This window comes from Sorghum bicolor, chromosome 4 (assembly GCF_000003195.3).
Source record: "Sorghum bicolor cultivar BTx623 chromosome 4, Sorghum_bicolor_NCBIv3, whole genome shotgun sequence".
Lineage (NCBI taxonomy): Eukaryota > Viridiplantae > Streptophyta > Magnoliopsida > Poales > Poaceae > Sorghum > Sorghum bicolor.
Window position 1 is genome coordinate 12,777,456 of NC_012873.2, and position 26,493 is coordinate 12,803,948.

General features: G+C 46.2%; 1 protein-coding gene across 2 annotated transcripts; it reads left to right on the forward strand.

Moving 5' to 3' along the window:
* Nucleotides 10,536-24,301, forward strand: LOC8059075 (tRNA(Ile)-lysidine synthase). 2 transcript variants are annotated; one of them, XM_021458502.1, is made up of 12 exons: nt 10,536-10,754; nt 10,849-11,058; nt 11,320-11,404; nt 13,676-13,751; nt 14,344-14,520; nt 15,027-15,132; nt 21,664-21,773; nt 21,886-21,975; nt 22,049-22,129; nt 22,322-23,134; nt 23,537-23,698; nt 23,797-24,301. In XM_021458502.1, the coding sequence occupies exons 1-11, from the start codon at nt 10,577-10,579 to the stop codon at nt 23,627-23,629; spliced, it is 2,019 nt and encodes a 672-aa protein (XP_021314177.1). In that variant the 5' UTR covers nt 10,536-10,576; the 3' UTR covers nt 23,630-23,698; nt 23,797-24,301. The 2 variants fall into 2 exon arrangements, with proteins under 2 accessions (XP_021314177.1, XP_021314178.1); XM_021458503.1 differs by lacking the exon at nt 21,886-21,975.

The window sequence follows — 26,493 nt, forward strand, 5'->3', positions numbered from 1 at the left end:
GGTCTCGTAGTGAGACCCTGCCTGCTCACCTTGGTAGTGTTTTGGGGAGTCATGACCCCGGGCAAATGGGAATCACGACTTGGAGTGAACGTGCACACCTCTGCAGAGTGTCAAACTGATATATCAGCCGTACTCACGGTCACGAGCGGCCCAGACCCTCACTTGATGAGCAAATTGGATTCACTGGATACTTGGAGATGGAACTTGGCGAGGTTGCTACCTCGTGTTTTGGCGGAATGGCTATTCCGTGTTGGCAGGATTGCTATCCTGTGTTAATAATTGGGGTTAATCCCTGGATTACTATAATAATTAGGATAGTCTTTTAAAAGATGCTAATTACTATTTACACTAATTAAGGGTTGGGTTTATGCTACTCACAATTAGTAATAGGTTGTTCTAATAATAGTCATAATTAAAAGTGATCAACTAAAATGCTACCGCAGTCAAACCAAGTCAGCTTTACCTTGTTTTAAGCCTTGCATGTCATTACTTTCCGTCTGTGCTTGTTGAGTTCGACATGAACTCACCCTTGCTATTCTCCCCCCCCCCCCACAGCCCCAGTGTGTAGTAAAGTGCTGCTCAGAAGAAGGATAAAGATGTCATGGAGTTTTCTAGAAGCTTATGAGAAGTGCTTGGCGTACGGAGCCCCCAGTCAACCGTCCCTGAGAAGAATGGAGCCTAAAAAGTTTTAGCAACTGTTTCCGCGTACTCTGATGTTTGTAAGTGTTATTATAAATATGTTTTCCGCTATATATAACATTGATTCTGATATTTCTATTCTTTTGTTATATGTGTGGACTTCCTGGGCACACATATGACGACTCTGGTCTTATTTTAAAAGCCAGGGTGTGACACCCGGCCTGTCGGTGTCTACTCCGAGGTTGTACCTGCGGGATCAAGTCTTCTAACCCGAGGCTTGCTCTTAGGATTCTTCAGTATTTCGACTTCTAAATTCTAGTAAGTTCTTGATTTATTGTTCTTTGGTTTATGAGTTTACTTTAATCTCTTCGTGTAGAGTTTAGAGTAATCATCTCTAGCGTAGACGTGGTGTTTGGGCTAGAATACTCATAGATCCCCTAACTAGCTGGACCGTGGTAGTAGCGAGGAACGTGACATTTCTGAGTTACCTTTACAAACCATATCTCGTTAGCAGGAAGGATAGGGTTTATAGGTGCGGGTCGAACATCCTCTGTGGCGTCTAGATTCCGTAAGCTTCCCCAATAGAACAGTAGATTATCCTTACCAAGGTTAGAAAGAGACTACGGTTGCAGTCTTCTCTATTTATCACTCACATCGAGAAACATTCTTTGTAGCCAAAAGGTTAGTAGTAATAGACTGGGTTAGTCAGATGCACTCTTTCTCCTAGTGGTAAAAAAATAAATATGATACTCTAGATAACATCCCGGGTGAAGTGCTCACCGATATCCGTGTGCTTACGGATCAATTCCTTATTGCGTTCTCAAATATCAACAACTACAACCGTAGTCTCGTTCTAACCTTGGTAAGGATGATCTACTATTCTATTGGGGAAGCTCATGGAATCTAGACACCACAGAGGATGTTCGACCCGCATCTATAAACCCTACCCATCCTGCTAACGAGATGTGGGCTGCAAAGGTAACTCGGAAATGTCACGTTCCTCGCTACTACCACAGTCCAGCTAGTCAGGGGATATCTATGAGTACCCTAGCCCAAACACCACGTTTACGCTAGCAATGATTACTCTAAACTCAACCGGAAGAGATTAAAGTAAACTCATAAACCAAAGAACCATAAAACAAGAACTTACTAGAATTTAGAAGTCAAATTACTAAAGAATCCTAGGAGCAAGCCTCGGGTTAGGAGAACTTGATCCCGTAGGTACAACCTCAGAGTAGACACCGATAGGCCGATCTTCCTCCGATCTACACCTCCACTCTATCTCTCTCAATCTAGTAGAACTTAGAAGAACTAATTCTACTCTCACATTGGATGCTAAGCCCTAAGTCTATTTAGAGGAGAGGTTATCCTTCGAGGGCTCCTCTCAACTCTATGATGAACTTGTTCTCCTCCAGGGGCCAGGGGGTCTGCTTATATAGTCCCCTCAAGTGAATCTGGGCCGTCGGATCAAACCGACATTGATTGAGCGGTTATCCTTGATCCTTTAGGTCGATGGAGCATAATCCGCGAGACGGGTCCTGAATGGACTCTGCACCAGGGCGGGCGCCCAAGGGGGGAGGGTGGGCGCCCTGCCCTCGGGCCCGATCACCTTCCCGTTCGTTCCCGTGGCTTCTGGAGTCTTCTAGATGATAGAAAATTACGCGGCACGTTAATATCTCTATGTAAACCCGACGTGTGGGCCTTTCTTCCGTATTTCCTGATAACCCCGAACAGAAATAGACAAACACCAAAACTCATGGAATCTTGTCAGATAAAACCCTAAGTCTAGGTGTTGGTTGCATTTAGACCCTAAACCCTAAACCCTAAACCCTAAACCCTAAACCCTTGACATCGGTGGCATCTCCTGACAAAGTCCTTTGTATCTTCATACATCGTTGGCCAGAAAAAGCCACTTTGCCAAATTTTAGCATGTGTTCGGAATGCTCCATAGTGTCCTCCATATGGCGAGGCAAGGCATCTTTGAGTAGCCTCAGCCATAGGAACACACCTTCTCAAGAGTCCATCAGCGCAGACTCGAAAAAGATATGGCTCATCCCAAAGGTGGAAACGACTATCGTGAAGCAATTTCTTTTTGTTTGTACCAGGTGGGACATAGCCTTTTACTATAAAGTTTACAATGTCAGCGTACCATGGATCTGCATGTGTTATCTTAAGCAGGGTGTCATCCCTTAAGTAGTCATTTATGGGAAGCTCATCATGTGTTTCCTTATATTGAAGCCTAGACAAGTGGTCGGCTACGGAATTCTCTACTCCCTTCCTATCTCGGATTTCTATGTCAAAGTCTTGGAGTAGAAGAATCCATCGAATTAGACGAGGCTTAGCATCTTTCTTAGTGAGGAGGTACTTGAGAGCAGCATGGTCTGAATAGATGATTATCTTTGCCCCCACTAAGTAAGATCTAAACTTGTCTATAGCAAAGACAACAACCAAAAGCTCTTTTTCAGTTGTAGTGTAATTGAGCTGTGGTCCAGACAAGGTTTTGCTAGCGTAGGATATGGCATAATGCTTTTTATCCTTGGTTTCTCTTAAAACGGCACCAACCGCAAAATCGCTAGCATCACACATGATCTCAAAAGGAAGATTCCAATCAGGTGGTTGGATAATCGGGGCTGAGATGAGTGCTTTCTTAAGAGTTTGAAAAGATTCATGACACTCATCACTAAAGATGAAAGGTGCATCCTTAGCTAGGATACTAGTTAGGGGTCTAGCAATTTGAGAGAAGTTCTTGACAAAGCGTCTATAGAACCCTGCATGTCCCAAAAAGCTACGGATTCCTTTCACATTCGTGGGAGGTGGAAGTTTTTCAATAACTTCAATCTTTGCTTTGTCCACCTCTATACCACGTTCGGACACTTTATGTCCTAGCACTATTCCTTCCTGAACCATAAAATAGCATTTCTCCCAATTCGGGATTAAGTGCTTTTCTTCACATCACTACAAGAATATCTAAATTCTCCAAACAATGATCGAAGGTTTTGCCATAGACGGTAAAATCATCCATGAAAACCTCCATGATCTTCTCAATCATGTTCGAGAAAATAGACATCATGCACCGTTGGAAAGAAGCTGGAGCATTGCACAATCCGAACGACATTCGTCGGTATGCATAAGTTCCATACGGGCATGTAAAGGTAGTCTTTTCTTGATCATCTGGGTGGATTGGGATTTGGTGATATCCAGAATAACCATCAAGGAAACAAAAGAAAGAGTGGTTTGCAAGCCGTTCCAACATTTCATCAATGAAGGGTGACGGAAAGTGATCTTTCTTTGTAGCCTTGTTGAGTTTTCAATAGTCAATACACATACGCCACCCAGTGACAATTCGTTGAGGGATGAGTTCATTTTTCTCATTCCTAACGACCGTCATTCCTCCTTTCTTTGGCACTACTTGGACAGGGCTAACCCACTCACTATGTGGCACAGGATTATAGAGTTTGAGGACCTCTTTCTTAACAACCTCTCGCATAGCATTGTTAAGTCTCCGTTGTGGTTCCCTTGAAGGTGTAAAATTGGGATCAATAGGGATACGATGAGTGCAGAGAATGAGACTAATGCCCGTGAGATCTTCGAGTAAGTAGCCAAATGTTGATCTTTGCCTTTCAAGAACAGCGACAAGTTGTTGTGTTTCATAATCGGAAAGCTTGTCACTGATAATTACTAGAGTTTTTGGGTTGTTGTGCAAAAAGACATATCTAAGGCCAGAAGGAAGAGGTTTTAACTCTATCGAAGGAGGTGAAGGTTGTTCATTTTTGTCTAGCTCAACGGGTTCTACCAACTCTTCTTCTTGAACAAAGTGTTCATGATTAAAGAATGGTTGGGCCATCTCCTCTTGAGTCAGCATTAAGATCTCCTCAATATGATATGGTTCAAGTTTGGGTTCCACTATCATGTTAATTGATCTAGCAAGAGGAACAACAATAGTGGAATTCCCAACCTTGAAGTCTAAATGACCTCGTTGTGGTTGTTCTTGTAGAAGTTTCATGATTGGTCTGCCAATCAAGAGAGGAATCTCTGGTATGTCAAAAATGTGAAAATCTAGACATATTCCAGAGTCCTTGATTCTAACAGGAACTGCCCTTAATACCCCATGGCTTTCTAGAATCAATCCAGATGGACTTTGTAAAAGTTTTTGAGATGGGGTTATAGACCCATTGGGATAAAGAGTGTCAGCGAACTCCTTGGAAATAACATTTATCCCAACATATAGATTGTAGTGGACCTTCCTAGCAGACCCTCTAATTTGGCACAGAAGAATGGTTGAAGGAGTGATGATTCGAGCTACCTCAGGAGACAACTCAGCTTCTGTTAGCCATTCATAACTCAGAATAGCCGAAAGGCTTTTGATGTGTTCTATGTCAATAGATTCTACTCTTAGAACGGATTGAGTGGTCCTTGCTAGAGGTCGTGTTTGGATAGGAAAATTCGAGGTGTTTCCATAATCTTCAAAAAGATCATCCTCGAATTCAAAGGGATGCTCTAAAGGTGGTGGTTCATCATCCCTTAGTTGGTTTTGCATTCCCTTATCAGGAGGTTTCTCTATAACCAAATTAATGGATGGGTCAGGTGGAATTTCTAACTTGGTTGCAAGTTCCTCATCTTTTGGTTTAGGATTAGGCTCGACTTCTTTTTCTTCTTTAGGAAACTCATCATAAATGCCTGTGTAAGGGGTATTTTTAAGGATTCTCTCTAGGATAGCTCTCCCCTCATCTGTGAGTTTGTGTGTGAATGAGCCTCCTAAAGCAATGTCGAGGTGAAGAGCAGCTTCCTTATTTAGATCATGATAAAAGTGGTAGTACAATACATGGTTAGGCAGGGCAAGGTTTGGACCGAAATTGCTAAGGCTTGTGAACCTAGCCCAAGCTGCTCCTAAAGTTTCCTTCTCTCTTTGTTTGAATGTAAGAATTTTGATTCTAAGGTCAGCGATTCAAAAAAGTGGGAAGAAAGCGAGACAAAAGTTGTCCCGAAGTTCATCCCAATTTCCATTAACGCCTCCTACAGAATGAGCATACCACTTTTTTTCTCTTCCCAAAAGGGAGAATGGAAATAATTTCCATTTAAGGGTTTCTTGTGTCATGCCGGAAATAGATCGGCAAGAGCACAACTGCTCGAATTCTCTAAGGTGGGTGTATGGATCTTCATCTACTTGCCCAGAGAAGGGTTGCTCCTAAATCATGGCTATTAGATCAGGGCCGAGGTCGTAGCCATCTATAAGAATTGGATGTGATGATGGTGGTGGCTCTAATAACTCGCCCTTTGGAGCAAAGAATTTATAGATAGGAGTGAAATCCATGTGGTATGGTGAAAATGGTAAGGTGAGTGTGGTAAAAAAGGAAAAGAAAAAGGATACACGGATGAGTAGGTTCGAAACTAGCACAGCTACCGTTCCCCGGCAACGGCGCCAGAAAGCTTGTTGGATATTTTAAATGCAAACAGAAAAATCCGCAAGCGCATGGATACCGATGTAGCTTTCACCCGGGAGTATTCCAGAGTATCGATTTTCCACAGAGAACGTGAGTGTACTAATTAAGATTCAAGATCGCCCAAGGATAACTATATAATTATTTTTGGTGGAAAGAGAGGAAGTTTCCTGAAAATTATCTAGTTGATCTAAGAATCAAGAATTACTTCAAAGATTATTTATTTCGGGACATCAGAACACTAACCACAGAAAGAGATGAGAAAGGGGCTAGGAAGCTCTCACTATAGTCCTACAAATACCGATCCGAACGAGGTGGAATACGTCGACCATTAGGGCTGTCACTACCCTAGGGCTACAACAACAATCCGTAGGATTAGGTGCAATTCCACGTAATTGCAAGACTAAACACCACGTCTAATCTATTAATTACTACTCTAGCGTTGCAAAGACTAGAGCACTTGATGCAAGCGGGAATCCAATAAATAACTTGAATGTAGATAAAAGTAATTAAAGAACTCAGGAATTATGAATTGAAGAACTTGGAGAACGATGAAGAACGAACCAGTTGCTGCAAAAGTACAATGTTGAGGAAGATCCGACAGATCCGTCTCCTCCTCCGCTCTCCTCTTCTCTCTCCCTATTTTCTAGATTACAACTAGAACTAACTAGAACTAGAACTAGATGAACTAGAACTAGATGAACTAGAGGGATCCTCTCTACTTAGATGAATAATTGAAACCCTAGCTTTGATTCTGTAGAAGAGGTATGTTCTCCAGGGGCCAGGGGGTCTGCTTATATAGTCCTTCCAAATGAATGTGGGATGTCGGATCAAACCGACATTAATCGCACGGTTTTCCTTGATCCCTTAGGTTGGTGGAGCATGATCCGCGAAGTTGACCCTGATTGGGCACTACAGGAGGGCGGGCGCCCTGGGCCAGGCCCCGTTCTGCCTCTGCTTCGTTCCTGTGGCTTCTGGAGTCTTCTAGATGATAGAAATTTGCCGCACACGTTAATATCTCTATGTAAACCCAACGTGTGGGCCTTTCCTCCGTATTTCCTGATAACCCCCTACAGAAATAGACAAACACCAAAACTCGTGGAATTCTGTCAGATAAAACCCTAAGTCTGGGTGTTGGTTGCATTTGAATCCTTTTCCATGATTAGTTGACGGTTAAATGTGAGCATTAAGGATCGTCAATAGTAGTCCACTCTCTAGTGAGACTAGTAGTGAGAGTGAGAGTGAAGAGTGGAGTCTGGAGCTGTAGAGAGGAGTCTTCTGCAGCCTCTGGTATAGCTCTCGTGTTTCCCTCTTTGTAAGTACTCTTGCATTATTTACTTCAACTTTCAGAATTAGTGTAGGCATGGTGCTTAGACTATATGTTACCTTGGATTGTGTGCTAGCTCTCCGGATAGCTGTGGTAGCGGCAGGTGGTGACAGCCCTGTTAGCCTATGTATTCCACCATGTTGGGGCTAATTCTTAAAACATAGAATACGAAGCAAGCAGCTTATGAGCTGGTTTTCCTAGTAATACAAGTAAGTTTGAAAGCTAGAATAGTTAAATCCAATCTAGAGGTGAATTCTTCTTTGAACACATGTGTACTTTTGAGGCGTGAAAGCATTGTAGCAACTCCCGATCCATTGTTGAGATTGGCTTTGCTAAAGGATTAGCAAAGGGTAAGCTTGGGGAAACTTGTTGACGATCACTAATGCTCATTTTTATCCATCAACTATTGCTTGATATGATATGATATGATATGATATGATATGATATGATATGATATGATATGATATGATATGATATGATATGATATGATATGATATGATATGATATGATATGATATGATATGATATGATATGATATGATATGAATCACAAAGCATAGTTGTAGAGTTTGAAACTAACGAGTTCCACGAGTTTTGGTGAATCTATGTTTTACAGGGGTTAAACTAGAAAAGAACCAAAATCACCAAATATAAGTATCTCAAGTGATAAATTGGAGTACACCATTGTGAAGAGCTCGTCGAGACACATGAAATAGAGTTTTGATTCACCCAAATCAGAGTCCACATGACAAAGTTACGCCTTCCGAAAGATTACAAATGGGATTCCAGAGAAGTTCGGAGTAAATTGGGCATATCTCCCTCATCCGGCATCTCTTGATCTCCATCTTTATTAGCTACCTCCAAAGCAAAAGCTAGGGTTTGAACCCTCCATCAAAATAGAAGTAGAGGTCCCTCTAGATGAATCTCTTCTAATTTATCTAGATCTAGTTCTAGTTTCCCTAGTTCTAGTTCTTCTAGTTGTCTAGTTCATCTAGTTGTAAACTAGAGATCAGGGAGAGAGGAGAGGAGAAAGCTAAGAAGAAGCCAGATGTTCGGATCTTCCTCGACATTGTACTTTTGCAGCATCTGGTTTGTCTTGAGCAATCTCCAGAATCTTCATCATTTATTTCTAAGTATTTATTTAATTTCAGTTCTTACATCAATATATTTACTGGATCTCTGATCATATTGAGTGCTCTAGTTATCCTAGGTAATTAGAGTAGTAAGCACTAGTGTAGACATAACATCTAGATTAGGGTTTACCTGAGTTTGCGCCCACTCCTCTTGATAGTTGTGGTAGCCCCAGAGGTGATGGCTCTGTTAGGCCTTTATAATCCACCACGTTAGGGTTGGTGTTTCATAGAGCTTTTTGGTAGCCTTCCATCGATCCTCCTTCCCAATCTCTTTCGAAAGTCAGAAAGGTACTGCTGCTAGTAAGTAAAATAGAGTAAGCCATTGATTAGATTGAACCACTTAGAAACCCTAAAATCTCTCTCTACCCTATAATTACTCTTTCCTTAGACATTCCTAATTCTTCTAGTACACTAAACGTTCCCTATGAAAAATTGTACTCTGGAATACTCCAAGATGAAGGCTACATCGGTATCCGTGCGCTTGCAGATTTTTCTGTGTACGTTTAAAATACCCAACCGTATGCATGAAGCATTAAATATAGATATAAAAAATAATTAATTGCATAGTTCATCTATAATTTACAAGACAATTTTTTTAAGCTTAGTTAGTCTATTATTGAACAACAATGGTTAAATACAAATTAAAATACTACAGTAGCTAAAATCAAAATTTTTTACCTTTGGATGGTAGGATTGGTAAAGGAATTTTGTAGGATTTGGATTCCTTTGGAATTTTTCCTACACTTGCCTTTGGTTCACAGGAAATACAAAGGAAATATTCCATAGGATTGGATTCCTACGGTTCAGTTTCATAGGAAAGTAAACAAGAGTTCAGACTTCATGGAAAGTTTCCTCGCGCGAAACGAAAACTCGGGTGCTCTTCCGTGTCTGTTTGCGCATTTTTTTCGACCTTGCGTTGCTTCTAGAGAGGGCTTTATCCTTCGCACACACAAACCAAAACAACAAGAACAGAGGGAGAGGGGGGCGCTGCCATCCTCGCAGAGGGAGAGGGCAGCGCCCCATAGGGCATAGCTAACCAAGCGACGCTTTGCCGCCGACCACATTACATCCGTCCACTGGCTAGATGATGCGAGCCTCCTCAACGCTAGCGACCCTCCCTACGCCAGCCATGCGAGGACCTAGCTTTATGTCAAGAAGGTTTTGTTGCAATGCTCTGTAACTGATGCCTTGTTTAGTTTTAAAAAATTTTGTAAAATGGACAACGTAACACTTTCGTTTGTATTTGACAGATATTGTCCTATTATGGTCTAACTAGGCTCAAAAGATTCGTCTCGCAAATTACAGGTAAACTGTGTAATTAGTTATTTCTTTTATCTAATATTTAATGCTCCATGCATGTGCCGCAATATTCCATGTGATTAAGAACGTACGCATATTAACCTAGGCCTTGTTTAGTTTACCCCAAAATCCAAAAACTTTTCAAGATTCTCTGTCACATCGAATCTTGCGGCGCATGCATGAAGCATTAAATATAGACGAAAATAAAAACTAATCACACAGTTTGACTGTAAATCGCGAGACGAATCTTTTGACCCTAATTAGTCTATGATTGGATAATATTTACCACAAACAAACAAAAATGCTATAATAGCGAAATCCAAAATTTTTTCATATCTAAACAAGGCCCTAGTCAATTCCTATATTTTTCTTATCCTATATGTTTCCTATCCTGTGATCCTAGCCTGACCTAAGGCCTTGTTTAGTTCTCTCAAAATTTTGCAAAATTTTTCAGATTCCCCGTCACATCGAATCTTTAAACGTATGCATGAAGTATTAAATATAGATGAAAATAAAAACTAATTACACAGTTTAGTCGGAATTGACGAGACGAATCTTTTGAGCCTAGTTAGTGCATGATTAGACAATATTTGTCAAATACAAACGAAAGTGCTACGGTGCCTGTTTTGTAAAATTTTTTGGAACTAAACAAGGCCTAAGTTTTGCTATAGACTTGTCAGACCCTATACTGGAGCATTAAACCCTGCAGCCGTCATCCCTATCTCCCCTCTCAGCACTGGCCATGCCGCCTCTTCTCTCCTCCCTCCGGGCCTCGCCCTGTTCAGGCTTCCCGCTCCGCCGCCTCCTTCTAATCCGCTGCTCCGCCTCCTCAGCCACCCGCTCCTCGTCGCTCACCCCTTACCACGCCTCCTTCGCTCGCCGGATGGCGCTCGCCGGCATCCATCCGCACCACCGCATCGGTTCGTCCCTCCTCCCGCTCCTCTGTTTTAGCCACATTTCGTTTCAGTGGGTTTGTACTTGCTAATTCCGATTAATTTTGTTGTTCGGTTGCAGCGGTCGGGGTCTCCGGCGGACCGGACTCGATGGCGCTGTGCGTGCTCGCCACGGCCTGGAAGAAGGCTGCGGCGCGGAAGGCCGGTGATGAGGAGGGACCCGTCGCCTCGGCATTCGTGGACGGGCTCCTCGGAGTTGTCGTCGACCATGGGCTGCGGCCCGAGAGCGCCGACGAGGCGCGGCTAGTGCGTGACCGCGTCCGCGGCATGGGTAATATCATCATATACAATCTCGTAGAATTTACTTTTCCCCATCGTAGAATTTACTGGTTGGTCTTTAGTGAGAACTTTTATAGTGTAGTCGAGCACTTTCTATCTCATTACGAAATGGCCAAATTGGTGCTTAACCTGGGCTTGCAATTCTCAGGTCTTGTTTGTTTTGGGGGATTATTAGGGCGTTGCGGTGATAACTGAAGTCATACCTCTGCCATTGGGTTGTTTTTTGAGGTTCTATTCTATGATTTTGTTGCAGGTGTTGAGTGTGAGATTGCTAAGTGTGAGTGGCCAGATGGTCATCCAAAGCAAGGGCAGGTGCAAGAGGCTGCCCGCGAAGTGAGGTATTTGCCTTCCATTTTACTTTACCCCTTTTCTAATCTGATGCTACTGGGTTAATTAGACTTCCTGTAAACTTGGCATTTAGTGGCTCAAAGTTGGAAACCTTCTTATACTTAGTTTGTTCTGGTAATATCTGAAATGCATAACAAACTTTTATTTTCTGGAATTGTTAACAACTTGCACCACAAAATAGTCAGGGTTCATTGTTAAAGCCTAACTGATGATATTTATAGAACATGTTGCATATGAGATGAGTTTTTGTACTTGTGTTTGCACAATATATGTACAAATCAATGAAATAGGGCCCATGAATTAGCAAGTACATATTACATGAGTTGGCTCTCTGTTTTGATTGAGATATTAGGGCCCATGACTAAAGACTCCTGCTCCGTCGACACAGGACCTCACTAACTGGACAAAACAATTAGTCTAAGTAACTTGAAGACACTGTAAAGTTACATAGACTGCTGCTTACTTCCAGAACAAGGCCACACAAAGATGTTACTCAACAGAAATAAAATGCTTTCTGAAGAATTAGAAGGACAAGAGTCTTTGGCCAAAACACAAATTATCACCCAAGTCCTCACACAAAAGTATATGTCATTAATCCACAAGGCTTAAACCACTGCACATGGTTAATTTCCCAGTGTCAGTGACAACCTAGTAACCTTGAGCATATATCAGAAATATCACAAACAAGCTATCCAGATCAATAGAAGGAAAGACCAATGCTCACAGCACGATGTGCCAAAACAAATCGATGATGGTCGAGGCAAGGCACGGCTCACCAGCCACTATCCCAGAAGTTCCTATGTGCTGTTGTTGCCGCTGGCATGGAGGACGGAGCCAGAGAGCCTCACTGCACTGCGTCAGCATGCGGGCGAGCCTGGTCGTCGTACCAGTCTCCAACATCACCTTGGCACCTTCTTCAATCGTTTCACTGCACCACGTCAGCGTGTGCAGGCGAGCCTGGGCGTTGTACCAGTCACCAACACCACCTTGGCACCTTCTTCCAATCCAATAACTGTAGGAGCTCTGCAGTGCACTCACAGGCCAGTAGGAAAAAAGAAATCAGGGGATATTTTTCCGAGGTTAGTTGAATACTAATGCTTATAGAGGAGATCAGCCGTGGGAGAAGGTGACCAAGAACCGAGTGAGCTCCGTACTACACGCTGCAGCTTCATTCCCAACAGTCCATCCTCGATCTGTGCGCTCGTAGCCACTGCTGCACGGTGCACGCCCGATGGACTCAGGCATGGCCATTGTGCCACTGCCACTCTAGAATGAGAGCTGACACTGCTTGTTCCTCTCTGCTACTGAAAACCTAGCACTGCCTGTACTCCACGAGAAGTAGGGCTGGGCTAAAGAACAGAAGCAAGGAGGCCCAGAGAATAAGCTGGACTTGGCCTATAATCAGAATTTTCTACATTAAGATTCCATTAATCAACTACAATCATTTCTGTGACACATGGAGCATAATGCTAGGAAAGAATTGCATCCATAAGTTTGCCAAATATCACTAAATTAACGCTAAATTGTAACAAACCATGTCTACTCCTGATACTGCTCTTGTATACACTACACATTCTATATTTGTATAGTTTTATACTCCCTCCATTCCAAATTATAGATCACTTTAGCTTTGTCCTAAGTCAGACTTCAGACTTCTCTAACTTCGATAAAGTTACAGAAAAATCCATTAAACTCTATAATATTAATTTAGTTCCATTAAATTATCCTTGAATTATGTCTTGATAATGCATTTATTATTTTAACTAAAAGATGTACTCCTTCCATTCCAAATTATTCGACGTTTTGGCTTTCGTATATAAATGGGTTTTGCTATGGACTTAGATATACACTATGTCTAGATGCATAGTAAAAGTGATGTATCTAAAAATGCCAAAACATCTTATAATTTAGAATGGAGGGAGTAATAGATCTTAATATGTTTTTTCTAAGATCTTGTTAAAAGTTAGAGAAGATTGATTTAGGACAAAACTAAAGTGAACTATAATTTGGAGCAGAGGGAGTAGAACCTTTCCTATAGCCTTGCACTCTATAAATGCACAGATGATTTCAATGCAAAGAACTGTTGGACCCAAGTAGTTTATAAAAAGACCACAACGTTCAACTTTGCATAACATGATAAAATTTAAATGAATGTTGAGGCCTTTGTGGTATATTTGTGTATACTTACCCAACCTATGCACTGGCAATTTGTTGTGTCAGTTTATTCACCTTGATAAAGCCTCATGTGTTAATAAATTCAGGTACCAAAAACTATTGGACATTTGTATAAAGCAACAGATAGGAATCTTGCTTATTGCACACCACTCTGATGACCAGGTCTGTTAAAGCTGGTATTATTCTTGCTCTTTTGATGTTGATGGAGAAGTTATCCCGATTTTATAATTGCAGCTTAACAAATAAGACTTAGTTCTCAGTAGTAAATAACTTGGTATTTAATGATAATACTCCAGATAATTGACAAAATCTGGAATTCCCTCTTGTACAGTTATAAGCAATGTCTAGGAAAAAAGACCAGTTGATGAGAGTTTCCTTTTGTTGGTCAGTTGATGGATTCCTACTTGGTGGCACATGCTCTGTTGTGCATTACTTTTTGAATCTTTTAGGCGAGGAACTGGAACTAGATAGGGTATTATTGTGTGATCGTACTATCATGTCTTTTTTTTTTGCCCATCTATTTTCAGGCAAAACAAATGGATAGCTGATTGAGTGAACGAATGATATAGATTTAAGATTGAATAGACTCTTAATTTTATGTTGTAGTTGTAATAGTATGCATTGAAGCATCAAATTGAGGTTTTGTGAATATGCTGCATACTTGCATGATGTGTATTTGGTTTCCATGGTATCTACATAAGTCGTACTTTTGGTGTTTGTATTTATCTGAATGAGTTCAGTCATGTAAATGCAGGCAGAGCTCTTTGTTCTCAGACTATCTCGCCAAAGTGGGGTTTTAGGGCTTGCTGGTACAGCCTTTGTGTCTCAAATGTTTGCATCTAATGTAAAATATGATGGGGAGAACTTTCGACGGTATGGCATCCTTCTTGTGCGGCCTATGCTTGAGTTTTCAAAAGATGACATGTATAAGGTGAGTTAAATCTCAGAACTTTTGACGGTATGGCATTCTTCTTGTGCAGCCTATGCTTGATTTTACAAAAGATGACATGTATAAGGTGAGTTAAATCTCACTATACATATGGACTTATTAATGTATTACCACTTACCAGTGGCTGCCTAGTTAAAAAAAGTATAAGTAAGGGGTCATTTCTCTATCTTTTTAATGCAATGATACGCAGCTCTCCTGCGTATTCGAGAAAAAAAAGTATAAGTAATTTTCTTTATCGGCAGACATTTTCTCAGACCTTCTGATTATTGTGATTGGCTAGACAGCTTATCTTTATTTAAGTGTGTTCTTACAACTTCAACAATTTCTCAATCGGAACAAAAAGGATCTTTATGTTGATTTATCCCTTTTTTGAATAAGAAATTTCTTATGGACAGATTGAATTGTATTGCCAATGTTTCTTGCTGTCAGTCAGTTTAAGAATCATCTTTTCATATTGCTGTACCTAATTGGTCAATCTCTTTTCACAGATATGTCAAGGTAGTAATCAATCCTGGGTGGAAGATCCAACAAATACTAGTATGAAGTATGCTAGAAACCGAATTCGGGCATCTTTAAGAAATTTATCCACTGAAGGTCAAGCTGTACTTAAGCTGCCATGTTTGATTCAATTTTATAGTCCTTTTATGTTGTTTTCACAATTAATTTGGTATGTATTCAATTTTAAAATCATATATTGTGCAAGATCGATGTTTATCAAAGTTGCACATGCTTTTAGTTAATCAAATAATCAAGTACACAATTTGAAAACTTGAAATGCATGACCCATAGACATTCACCAAAATTACTGAGCTTGGTTCAGCATTGCTGACAACACCTGGATAGTGTTGTGGTATATTCCCCAGTTGTGGGTCTGCCAACCGAAAAGGGACTACTTTCATTATGTTCCTAGGTGGGTCTAGCCTTCCTTTGGTCCCTTTCTCAACCCTTACGAAGATTCCTTGCTGGGCTATCATCCCCCATAGGTTGGGGTTTTTTAAATCTATTTTTGTTTGTTTTGATTGAACATGGCTACATTTTGCACAAATGAAAGTCCGCCTTCTGTTTGAGCCTGATGCCCCTCTTGTTTTCTGTGGTTAAGTGCCATGCTAGTTATCATAACAAACTCTGTGATTCATTTACCTGAATAATCACTGCTTGCCAGGTGGAGTTACCTCTTGTACTTGAAACCTGTGCAACCTTTCATGTTTCTTGTCCAAGTTAGACTGTTCTGGGAAGGCTGCATTTGGCTGCTGTAGAAGTTTGTCATTGATGCACACAAATCACAGATATCTGGCTTGTAGGTGTCTCAATGTCTGCACATTTCTTGAGGGCTAAAACATGATCTTTGTGCTGCCAGATGAATAACTAAAGTTGTGTCTGTTAAACTAGTACACCGTCTGGTCACAGAAATAAGTCTCTTTTTTTACAACAGTATGGCCTGCAAAACAACTTTGACCATTAGTTTAATAGTTTCAATTATAGTTTATTTATTAAGTGCAAGAAATTTGAAAAAAAGTATGAAAGTAGTTTCCAGGATAATTTTTTTATTATATTGTCACATCAACGTTTTTGTATGGAAGTATTAAGAAGTTGTTGATATTCAGATTTTTTTTAAAAAAAGTTCCACTGCAACATCCCAAACTAGCCGTCTTCTGTTTCTGGAGAGAGTATGTGTGCAGTTAGCCTCGAGTGCATGGACTGTTGGCACAGAAACCCTGCACCGAGGTGAGCAGCACCTGCTCTCCTCCCCTCTCCCACTCCCCTGCTCCAAGGAAGAAGAAGAGCCCTGAGCTCCTTCACTCACACACGCAGCACACACATACCCAGTTTTCAGACTTGAACTGGAAACTTGGAGAACTGAATGAGTGGCAATGAACTTCGTTTTCCATTGCAATAGGTAGAGTATATATATACAAACTATGTACCTGCTGGTACACTACTTGGATGGTGACTACACCATTCCAACAACTACTCTACAAGGCTTATATCAGCCAATACCTACTCCTGTACCAGCCTATACCAGCCCACTACTCTAGCTGGTGTACTTCTACCAACTATGGAAGACTAAATGGCCTATTGCCATACTCCTACAGTGGCAGCCGAGAGCTGACCACTTGAACCTGCCATATGCAGGACAAAAATACAAGAGGGACAGCAGATTATATCTTACAATCTTTCCCTAATCCTGCTGTGTACTCTTGACCTCCACCATGCCAATCTTGCTCCTTAGTTCCAAGAACCGAAGTCGCCCAACTGGCTTAGTGAAGATGTCAGCGAGTTGTCGACCGGTTTCAACGAATTCGATGACAATCTGCTTCTCCTCGACGCAATCACGAAGGAAGTGAAACTTCACATCAATGTGTTTGCTTCGGTCGTGGAGAACAGGGTTCTTTGCCAGCGCTATTGCTGGCTGATTGTTCACCTTGAGCACAGGCGGCTGGGGCTCAATGCCTGTGAGCTCCCCCAGCAGCCGGCGCATCCACACCAACTGGCATGCCGCGGTGGCTGCAGCGACATACTCTGCCTCGCAAGTCGACAATGCCACCGTCTTCTGCTTCAGCGACTGCCAGGCGACAGGTGCCATGCCGAGGAGGATCAACACGCCTGAGGTGCTGCGTCGTCCATCAACATCGCCTGCCATGTCCGCGTCACTATAAGCCGCGAGCTTCAGCCCGCCTCCACCAGACCCGCCGCCTTTAGGGAAGACGAGAGCCTGGTCCACCGTCCCCTGGATGTAGCGCAGGACCCGCTTGACTGCCATCCAGTGATCCTCCCGTGGATCCTCCATGAACCGGCTCACATACCCGACCGCGAACGCGATGTCCGGCCGAGTATGGGTGAGCCAGCGCAGCCCGCCGACGATGCTTCGATAGCGCGTTGCGTCCACCTTCTCCGCCGTGCTCTGCTTTGGCAGCTTGATTCGTTCCTCCATCGGGGTCGCCGCAGGCCTGCAATTTGCCATGCCAGCCCGCTCCATGCCAGCCCGCTCCAGTACCTTGCGCGCGTAGGCGCGCTGCCCCAGCGTGACTGCCTTGCTTCCCTGCTTCACCTCGATGCCGAGGTAGTAGCTTAGCACACCGAGATCGGTCATCTGGAACCTTGCCGCCATCTTGGTTTTGAAGGATAAAATGTCCTTCTCCCGCGCTCCGGTGACGATCAAATCGTCCACGTACACCCCGACGACGAGTTCTTCCTTCCCCCGTCGGCGGGTGTACAAGGTATGCTCTGTTGCGCACCGTGAGAACCCAAGCTCCGCCATGGTGGCGTCGAGCTTGGAGTTCCATGCTCGCGGTGCCTGCCGCAAGCCGTAGAGCGCCTTCCTGAGGCGGAGCACCTTGTGCTCGACCCCCTTCACGGTGAAGCCTGGGCCCTGCTTGACGAAGACCTCCTCCATCAAGTCGCCGTTGAGGAAGGCGGATTTGACGTCGAGGTGGTGAACTGCCCAGTCCTTGGTCGCCGCCATGGCCAGCACGAGTCGCACCGACTCCATGCGCGCCACTGGCGCGAACACCTCCTCGAAATCGATCCCTTCTCGCTGCACGAACCCCCGAGCGACGAGCCGCGCCTTGTGCTTCACCACCGCGCCGTGCTCGTCCTTCTTCACCTTGTAGACCCATTTGAGTCCGATCGACCGGCATCCAACCGGTGGATCGACCAACTCCCAGGTCCGGTTGGCTTCTATCTACCGCATCTCCTCCAACATGGCACGCCGCCACTCCGGCTCGCGCTCCGCAGCTGCGAAAGTGGCCGACTCTTCTGTGCTCAACATCATGAGCTCCTCTTCCTCGCCCAGCAGCCGTGCCGCCAAACCTGGAGTCGCTGCATCACCGAGAACGTTGTCGACACGGCGGAACCGTACCTCCTCGCCGTCGTGGAAGGCGTCCACGAACTTGGTGACATCCTGCGGTGGAGTAGCATACTCCACTTGAGCTGCCGTTGGAGTCCTCTGCTCCTGTCCTGAGACAGCGTGAGGTGGAGTGCCGACCGTCGTGGTGGGACTGGGCGGCTCAGCTTCCCCTGCTGCTGGTGCCTCGTCCCTTGCTTCCCCTGCTCCAGGGGCAGCAGCTTCCTCCACGACCCCTGCTGGCGCTGGGGCTTTGCTGGTGATGACCAGCTGCTCGACGACGAAGGACCCGTCGAACCCGAGCGCGCCCTCTTCTTCCGCCAAGTCTTCCTCATCCCACCTCCATGCCCCTGCTTCGTCGAACACGACGTCGCGGGACACTGTCACCCTCCCGGTGACCGGATCACAGAGCCTGTAGGCTTTTGATCCTTCCTCGTAGCCGAGGAATACCATCTTTGTGCTCCTGTCCTCAAGCTTGGTGAGGCCGGGCTTGGTGTTCTTCACATGCCCAATGCACCCAAACGTGCGCATGAATGCCACGCTTGGCTTGCGCCCATGCCAAGCTTCAAACGGCATCCTCCCGTTCAACGCCTTCGTCGGTGCTCTGTTGAGGATGAACACCGCCGTGCTTACTGCCTCACCCCAGAACGCCGCCGGCATTCCCTTGGCCTTCAGCATGCACCTTGCCATCCCGACGATGGACTGATTCCGGCGTTCCACCACGCCGTTTTGCTGAGGTGAGTAGGGCGCCGTGAGATGGCGTTCCACTCCCTCCTCCGCGCAGTAGGTGGCGAACTCCACCGCCGTTGTTGGCACAGAAACTCTGCACCGAGGTGAGCAGCACCTGCTCTCCTCCCCTCTCCCACTCCCCTCCGCGGTCTGTTCGCAGCACCCTCAGTCTTCTCCCAGACTCTGCCTCCACCTTCGCCTTGAGTTGCTTGATGGCTTCTGCTGCCTCGCTCTTGCTAGCCAGGAGCCGCAACCACATGTAGCGATTGTAGTCATCCACCAGCAGGAGGAAATACCTCCGCCCTCCGTGCGTGGCCGAGGTGATAGGCCCGCATAGGTCGCCATGAACCAGCTCAAGCTTCTCCCCGGCGCGGTACCTTGCCTCCTTGGGGAACGACAGTCTCCTCTGCTTCCCCACCAGGCAGCTGTCACAAAGCTCGCTGGCGTGTTGGATCTTGGGCATCCCCCTCACCATTGCCGCCAGTCTGCTCAGTGCGTCGAAGTTCAAATGCCCGAACTGGCCATGCCACAGCCACGGCTCCTCCGTGCACTGTGCCGCCAGGCACACCGGCTGTTCGACCTTAAGGTCCAGCAAAAATAGCCAGTTCTTCGACCTTGTGACCTTGGCCAGCAACCGCCGATCTTGGTCACGAATCCGCAGCACCCCGCCCTTGATCACCACCTCAGCGCCACGCTCGTCCAACTGCCCGAGGCTGATGATGCTTGTCCTCAGCTGTGGGATCCAGTAGACATCCGTCATCGCCCGGTGTTCGCCGTTCCGACACCGGAACAGGACAGTGCCACGGCCGCGGATCGCCACCCGGGAGCCATCGCCAAACTTGACGCTCCCGGTGGTTTCTTCGTCCAACTCGGAGAAGACGGCGCGATTTCCCGTCATGTGATTGCTCGCGCCGGAGTCCAAGTACCAGCGCTGCTCCAGCTCGTCGCCGATCGCCCCCAATTGGACCTGCGCCTGTGGCTCGTCAAGATTGACGGCACGCGCAGCAGTCCCCTGCTTCGCGTCCGCCTCTCCTGCTTCGCCTTGGAGCGCGCAGTACTCCCCCAACATGAGAGCGTGTTCATCGTTGTCGCTGTCCACAGCCGCCAGATGAGCCTCCTCCTTCTCCTTGCGCTCCTGGCACTCTCGCGCCCAATGCCCGACCTTGCCGCACTTACGGCAAGCGTTGGGGTCGAAGTATTTCTTCTTCCCCTTCTTCTTGTCTGCCGGCGGCTTACCGCACCCTTTGGCGCCATCTCCGCCGCCGCGACTGGTGGAGCCTTCCCTGGTCCGGCGCTTGTCCTTCATGCGCGCGGTCCACTCCTCTTCCGTCAGGAGTAGCTTGGGCTTCTCTTTCTCCGGTGCCGGCGCAATGCGGCTTTCTGCCACCCGCAGCCGCCCTGCCACGTCCTCCAGAGACAGCGTGGAGATGTCCAACATGGTCTCGATGGACATGGCGAGCTGCGAGTATTTTGCCGGCACGGTGCACAACAGCTTGGTGACGAGGTCCTCGTCGTCCACCTTCTTCCCGTAGGTGGCCAGCTGCGTGGCCAGAGATTGGAGGCGAAGGGTGAAGTCCTCCACCGGCTCTCCGGGCTTGAACTTGATGTCGTTGAGCTCCCTGCGCAGCTGCTGGATCCTGGCCCGCTTGGCTCGGTCCGAGCCGACGCGCAGCGATTCCAGCATCTCCCAGGCCTGCTTCACGGTGTCCTTGGCGCCCAGCGCCTCGTGGTACTCCGCCGGCGTCGAGGCCATGAGCGCCTCCATGATCCCCACCTGGGCATCCTCGCTCCGGTCATCCTCCTCGATCGCCCGCCACCACTTCCGCGCGCGCAGCTTCCACTTCATGTGCGTCGCCCACTCACCGTAGTTGGTGCGGGTGAGCATGGGCCAGGAGCCGCCGCCGCTGAACTCCTTCACCACACGCACCTCGACCTGCGGTGGCGCCGGCTGGAGCTGGAGCTCACCACCTTCCCCTCCGCCGTTCCGCATCGCACTCTCTGCCATCTGCAATTTGTGGACCTAGCTACGGCTGATACCAGTTGTTGGCACAGAAACCCTGCACCGAGGTGAGCAGCACCTGCTCTCCTCCCCTCTCCCACTCCCCTGCTCCAAGGAAGAAGAAGAGCCCTGAGCTCCTTCACTCACACACGCAGCACACACATACCCAGTTTTCAGACTTGAACTGAAAACTTGGAGAACTGAATGAGTGGCAATGAACTTCGTTTTCCATTGCAATAGGTAGAGTATATATATACACAAACTATGTACCTGCTGGTACACTACTTGGATGGTGACTACACCATTCCAACAACTACTCTACAAGGCTTATATCAGCCAATACCTACTCCTATACCAGCCTATACCAGCCCACTACTCTAGCTGGTGTACTTCTACCAACTATGGAAGACTAAATGGCCTATTGCCATACTCCTACAGTGGCAGCCGAGAGCTGACCACTTGAACCTGCCATATGCAGGACAAAAATACAAGAGGGACAGCAGATTATATCTTACATGGACACATTATTCTGATAAACTCTTGTTTACATCAGGTACCTTTCTCCCAGGAGTTCATAAACTGATACGCGCATGCCGGTTGACACGGTCATTTGTTGATTGTGCTTGCAGTATGATTGCAAAGCAGTCTGTGTCAATATCGGAGGTCCATCCTTGCTCTCTACTTAGACATGAAGTTTCCTAGTCTTAGGTGATTCTTGTGTTATTATCGTGTTTCTAGGTTGGATTCTTCTCTTAAATATGTTTTCGTCTTCCAGTATGGATATGCTGTTATTGACCTGGAAAACCTTGATCCGTTAAATGTTGATGACCTTAGTCTTTCACAATATTTAGCATATATCTTGCAGGTATGTATTAAATTGGATACTTTATTTGTTGGTAGTAGCAGATTTAATTCTTCATTTTTTTTCTCTTTTGCAGTTTGTTTCACAAAGGCACAGGCCACTTCGTGGTAGATCTGTTCGACTGCTACTCGATTATATTCGTAGCAGTCCCTGCAAGGTTTGTTCTACTTGACTATTTCAGTGGTCTTGGAAGCTTCTGAAATGATCAAATTAGTAGGACAGACATTTGTGACTCTATATTCTGGTTCATTATAGATGAAGTATAAAACATATATGCTTACATGAATACATCATTAGTCATTATGCACTCTCTTAGGAATTCATTCAGCAGTGCTTGATTCTCGTGCAGGCTGCCCTTAGTGTAGCTGGTTGTTGCCTTTGTGCTGTCCCAAGGTCTAAAGGTACAAAAGTACTTGTTTGTTGTTCTGTTGACTGGATGGAGTCATCTTCTGCTGAAACTTCCTACAAGTGTTCCTATGAAGAGCAGGCACCTCCAGTACCTGATATTGACCAGATAGTCCTTGAAGGACATCTTCAAGCTAATCAGTCTGTACAGAACCACTCAAACATACAGTTTCTATATTCCAAATCTTCCATAGATGTTCTGAACAAAGCGAAGGATCTCAGCATAATAGATGATTTTACATTAGAAAAGCTCCATCACTTACGAACAGATGAGCACGATAAGTTTGTTGTAAAAGAACATAAACACGAAGAACAGGACCTGGAGGAAACAAAATTTCCTGATTGTAATGTTAATGTTATAAGCCTTTGTCCTGCTGAAACATGTCACTTTATGAGCAAATTCTTGATTACATGGAAAGCTCCAGAAGATTTCAATGAAATATGTTTGCTTGAAAATAAAGAATCTCTGTCCAAGTTTTGTACTATGAATTTGGGTGGAAGTCTGGAAGTCCGGCACATGGTCGATACTGACTGGTTGTTCCTTGCTGAAGTTTGTAATACCCCTTCAGTGGAAGAGAACCTTAGTGATCCAAAAGCATCCTGTACAAAGATGAAAATGGATCCTGCACTGCATCACTCCAGATTCTTGCAACAATCAGCACAGAAAGCTCTTCAGATCCTTAGATCTATTCCAGCTGCTGCAAGACGAACACTTCCAGTACTAACCAATGCACATGGTGACATAGTGTGTATACCGGTAAGTATAGCCATCAGCATTACCTGATTTTCCTTGGAGTTGATGCTTTCAGTAATTCAATGTCTTTTGCTTTAAGAGTTATCTTCTGTCTTCTCCAATAATACTGCATGCCTAGTTAGACAAACCTATCAACAATACCTGTTGAGTAAGTTAATGTGGGTAGTTACTGTATCGCACTGTCCATTGGAAATTAGTGGCATCCTGAATTTAAAGGTTCTGGAGGCTTGGTGATAAATTGCATGCAATACTTTGGGTGATATTATATGCCTTTTCTGAGAACTGGCTGGTTTTCTTGTACAATAAATTATGCTGTGTTTGCTACTTGCTGTAAATAAAAGTTGGCATTTTTCCTCCGGATAAATTCGTCATCATGCTCAAGCTAATATTATTTCTCCTTATCAGAGTGTTGGCTTCAGATGTTGCCCTAGTCTATTGATAGAAGCAGTATTTTGTCCAAGAGTACCTCTTGGTGGAGGATACAGTTCATATTTATGATTGATTGAGCTTTGCTTTAGACGAAATGAAACATTGGGTGGATATTCACTGCTGGGATAGTGGCTGCTGGTAAATATCTGCTGCAAAGGATTTTGATTCACTTAGTTTATCATAATCTCTGTGCTTCTTATAACCTTATCTTGTTTTGTCTTGTTAACCTCCTACAGTCGCTGAATGATGCAATCTGTCTGGGCATCTTTGACTAAACCGTTCAACTTCTGTGACCAGTCCCAGTGGATCTTGAGTAGAAACATCTAATTTGGCTTTCCCATGACATACTAGGTTAGTTATAACTGATAAGAGAACATATACAGCAGGGACAAGATTATGTAATCGTACTGAAGATACAAATAATGTAAGCATACAGGTTCTTACAGGCGGGGCCCAAGGGTTATTAGTATTTTGCCTATGCATCTTGGGTTTCTGAGTTTGCTCTTCCTCACTGATGTAAGCATGATAGGTCCATCATGCCTTGGTATCTCTTGTGTAAAAGGATGAGCAATCAGGACACCAAGTAGGAGGGGCATCAAGGTCAGTTTCTAGTCCCCAGTGTCGAGCTGACATACCATGGATACAATTTGTTGGGGTGATATCTGATACAAATGCAAATTGATATTTTCTGCCAGTGTACAAGGTTTGTTCTGAAGGCTGTCAGAATATGAAACTTTGATCGCATTCCTTAGCCCCCCTTAGCCTGGATCAAGACTTGTTGCCCCGAGCTGGGCGAGTTGCAAAAGACGAGTTGGGCTCTCCGAATGAGGTGGCTGTTGTTGCAAAAACTGAACCTATCAAACCTTGGTCGACCTTCCCTGTATATGTTCATCAATGTGTGCGGGTTTTCTTCTCTATGGCGGTCTGTACTGAGGTGGGTGATAGAGCATACACCCTCTTCTGGTTACATAAGTGGATACATGGACAATATATGATGGATAAGTCTCTGTTGGCTGGTGGTTGTGGGCTACAGTAGGCAGCACATGGTCCTTGTGTAGGACAGCATCCTTGACTGCTTTTAGGACAGCAGTTAGCATCTGTAGGACAGCATCTTGACTGCTTTTAGGACAGCAGTTAGCATCTGTAGGACAGCATCTTAGACTAGCATCTTAGACTAGCATCTTGGCATATGCTGGCTGGTTAGCAGCCCTATAAATATGTATCCCCAACCCCTCAGGTTGGCATAGCATTGTGTGAGAAATAAACCCAGAAAATTGCCCCAACTCAGTGTGCTATCCTCTCAATGAGAGTAAGGATCCTGCTCACACCTAGAGCAAGGATCTAGCGTCTAACAAGTGGTAACAAGTGGTATCAGAGCTGTAGTATCCTGTAGCCTAAGCATTTCCTGCTCAATCCCTTCTCCAGTCGAGCTCCCTGCCTCGCAGCAGCCCCGGCTGGCAGCAGCAGCTGTTCCGGCTGCCTCTGCTCTCCGCGCAGCAGCGCGCAATGGCCGCAGAAGGGCAGTCTCAGCACTCGGGCACCTCGAGCGCGCGGCGTCGGCAGGAGGCCGACCTCGCTGCAGCAGAGGAGCGCAGGCGAGCAGCGGCAGCGACCGCTGCAGCAGCAGCGAGGGCGTCGAGGCTGGCCCAAGCGGAGCTGGCAGCAGCCAGAGCGGAGGTGGAGGCAGCAGCAGCTGCAGATGCAGCGCGTGCAGCGGCAGCGGAGGTTGAGGACCTGCGCAGCAGTCACAGCAGCTCCATCGCTGCTGATGACAGTGCTGACCCAGACCTGGAGCTGCTGGAGAGAGATGCAGCACGCCGGCGAGCGGCGCAGTGGGCAGCTGTGCACGCCCACGAGCGTGGCCGCAGTCTAGACAGGCGTGGAGGCGCCGGCGGCGTTCCTGGAGGAGGCGCGCACGGCAACGGCGGTGGACGGGTCGAGGAAGAGCATGGCCTTCGCAGGCCGCGTGGCTCTCTCTCCCCGGACCGGTACCGTGGTGGAGCCGGCGACGCTCCTGGAGGAGGCGCACATGGCAACGGCGGTGGACGGGTCGAGGAAGAGCACGGCCTTCGCAGGCCGCGTGGCTCTCTCTCCCCGGACCGGTACCGTGGCTACCACGGGTACCATGCTGTTGCCAGGGACGTTGGCCCTGGTGGTGGGTGGCCTACCCTCACCAAGACCAACTATGTTGAGTGGGCTGCGGTGATGAAGGTGAGACTTCAGGTGCTGCACATGTGGGAGGCAGTCCGGTACGGCGACGTCGACTACGACCAGGATCGACGGGCACTGAATGCCCTCATCGCTGCAGTCCCGACCGAGATGCAGTTCTCACTTACCAGCAAGCGGACTGCCAAGGATGCTTGGGACGCCATTGCTGCAGCACGCATCGGCAGTGATCGCGCCCGCAAGTCCACACTGCAGCAACTCCGCAAGGAGTGGGAGGACTTGGCCTTCAAGCCAGGTGAGGACGTTGATGATTTTGCTCTCCGTCTCAACACTTTGCTGCGGAAAGTGGTGCAGTTTGGTGACAACACCTACAGCGAGGAGAGAGCTGTCGAGAAGCTCTTCCGCTGCGTCCCCGAGAAGTACAAGCAGATGGCTCGCTCAATCGAGTCCCTGCTAGACCTCTCCACGATGTCGATCGAGGAGGCGATAGGTCGCCTCAAGGTCGTCGACATTGACGAGCCACAACCCTCCTCGGGGCCCAAGCTCCTTCTCACCCGGGAGCAGTGGGCTGCCGGGCAAGGTGACAAGAAGAAGGGGGAGCCTTCTTCTGCAGCAGCCAGCCGCAAGCGTGGCAAGCGCGGCAAGTCACGCAAAGGCGCCCAGGCCGGGGCGCAAGGGCGTGCCAACGGAGGCGCCCGCGGAGGTGTCCAAGGCGCCGCCGCCGAAAAACCCAAGCCGGCACAAGATGACTGCTGCAGGAACTGTGG

What these genes read in the sequence shown, in the direction of transcription:
- LOC8059075 (XM_021458502.1), top strand. Translation starts at nt 10,577, where the DNA reads ATGCCGCCTCTTCTCTCCTCCCTCCGGGCCTCGCCCTGTTCAGGCTTC. An exon ending in CAAAAGATGACATGTATAAG is followed by an intron (nt 14,521 to 15,026) that starts GTGAGTTAAATC and finishes CTCTTTTCACAG; the next exon opens with ATATGTCAAGGTAGTAATCA. An exon ending in AAGAAATTTATCCACTGAAG is followed by an intron (nt 15,133 to 21,663) that starts GTCAAGCTGTAC and finishes TGTTTACATCAG; the next exon opens with GTACCTTTCTCCCAGGAGTT.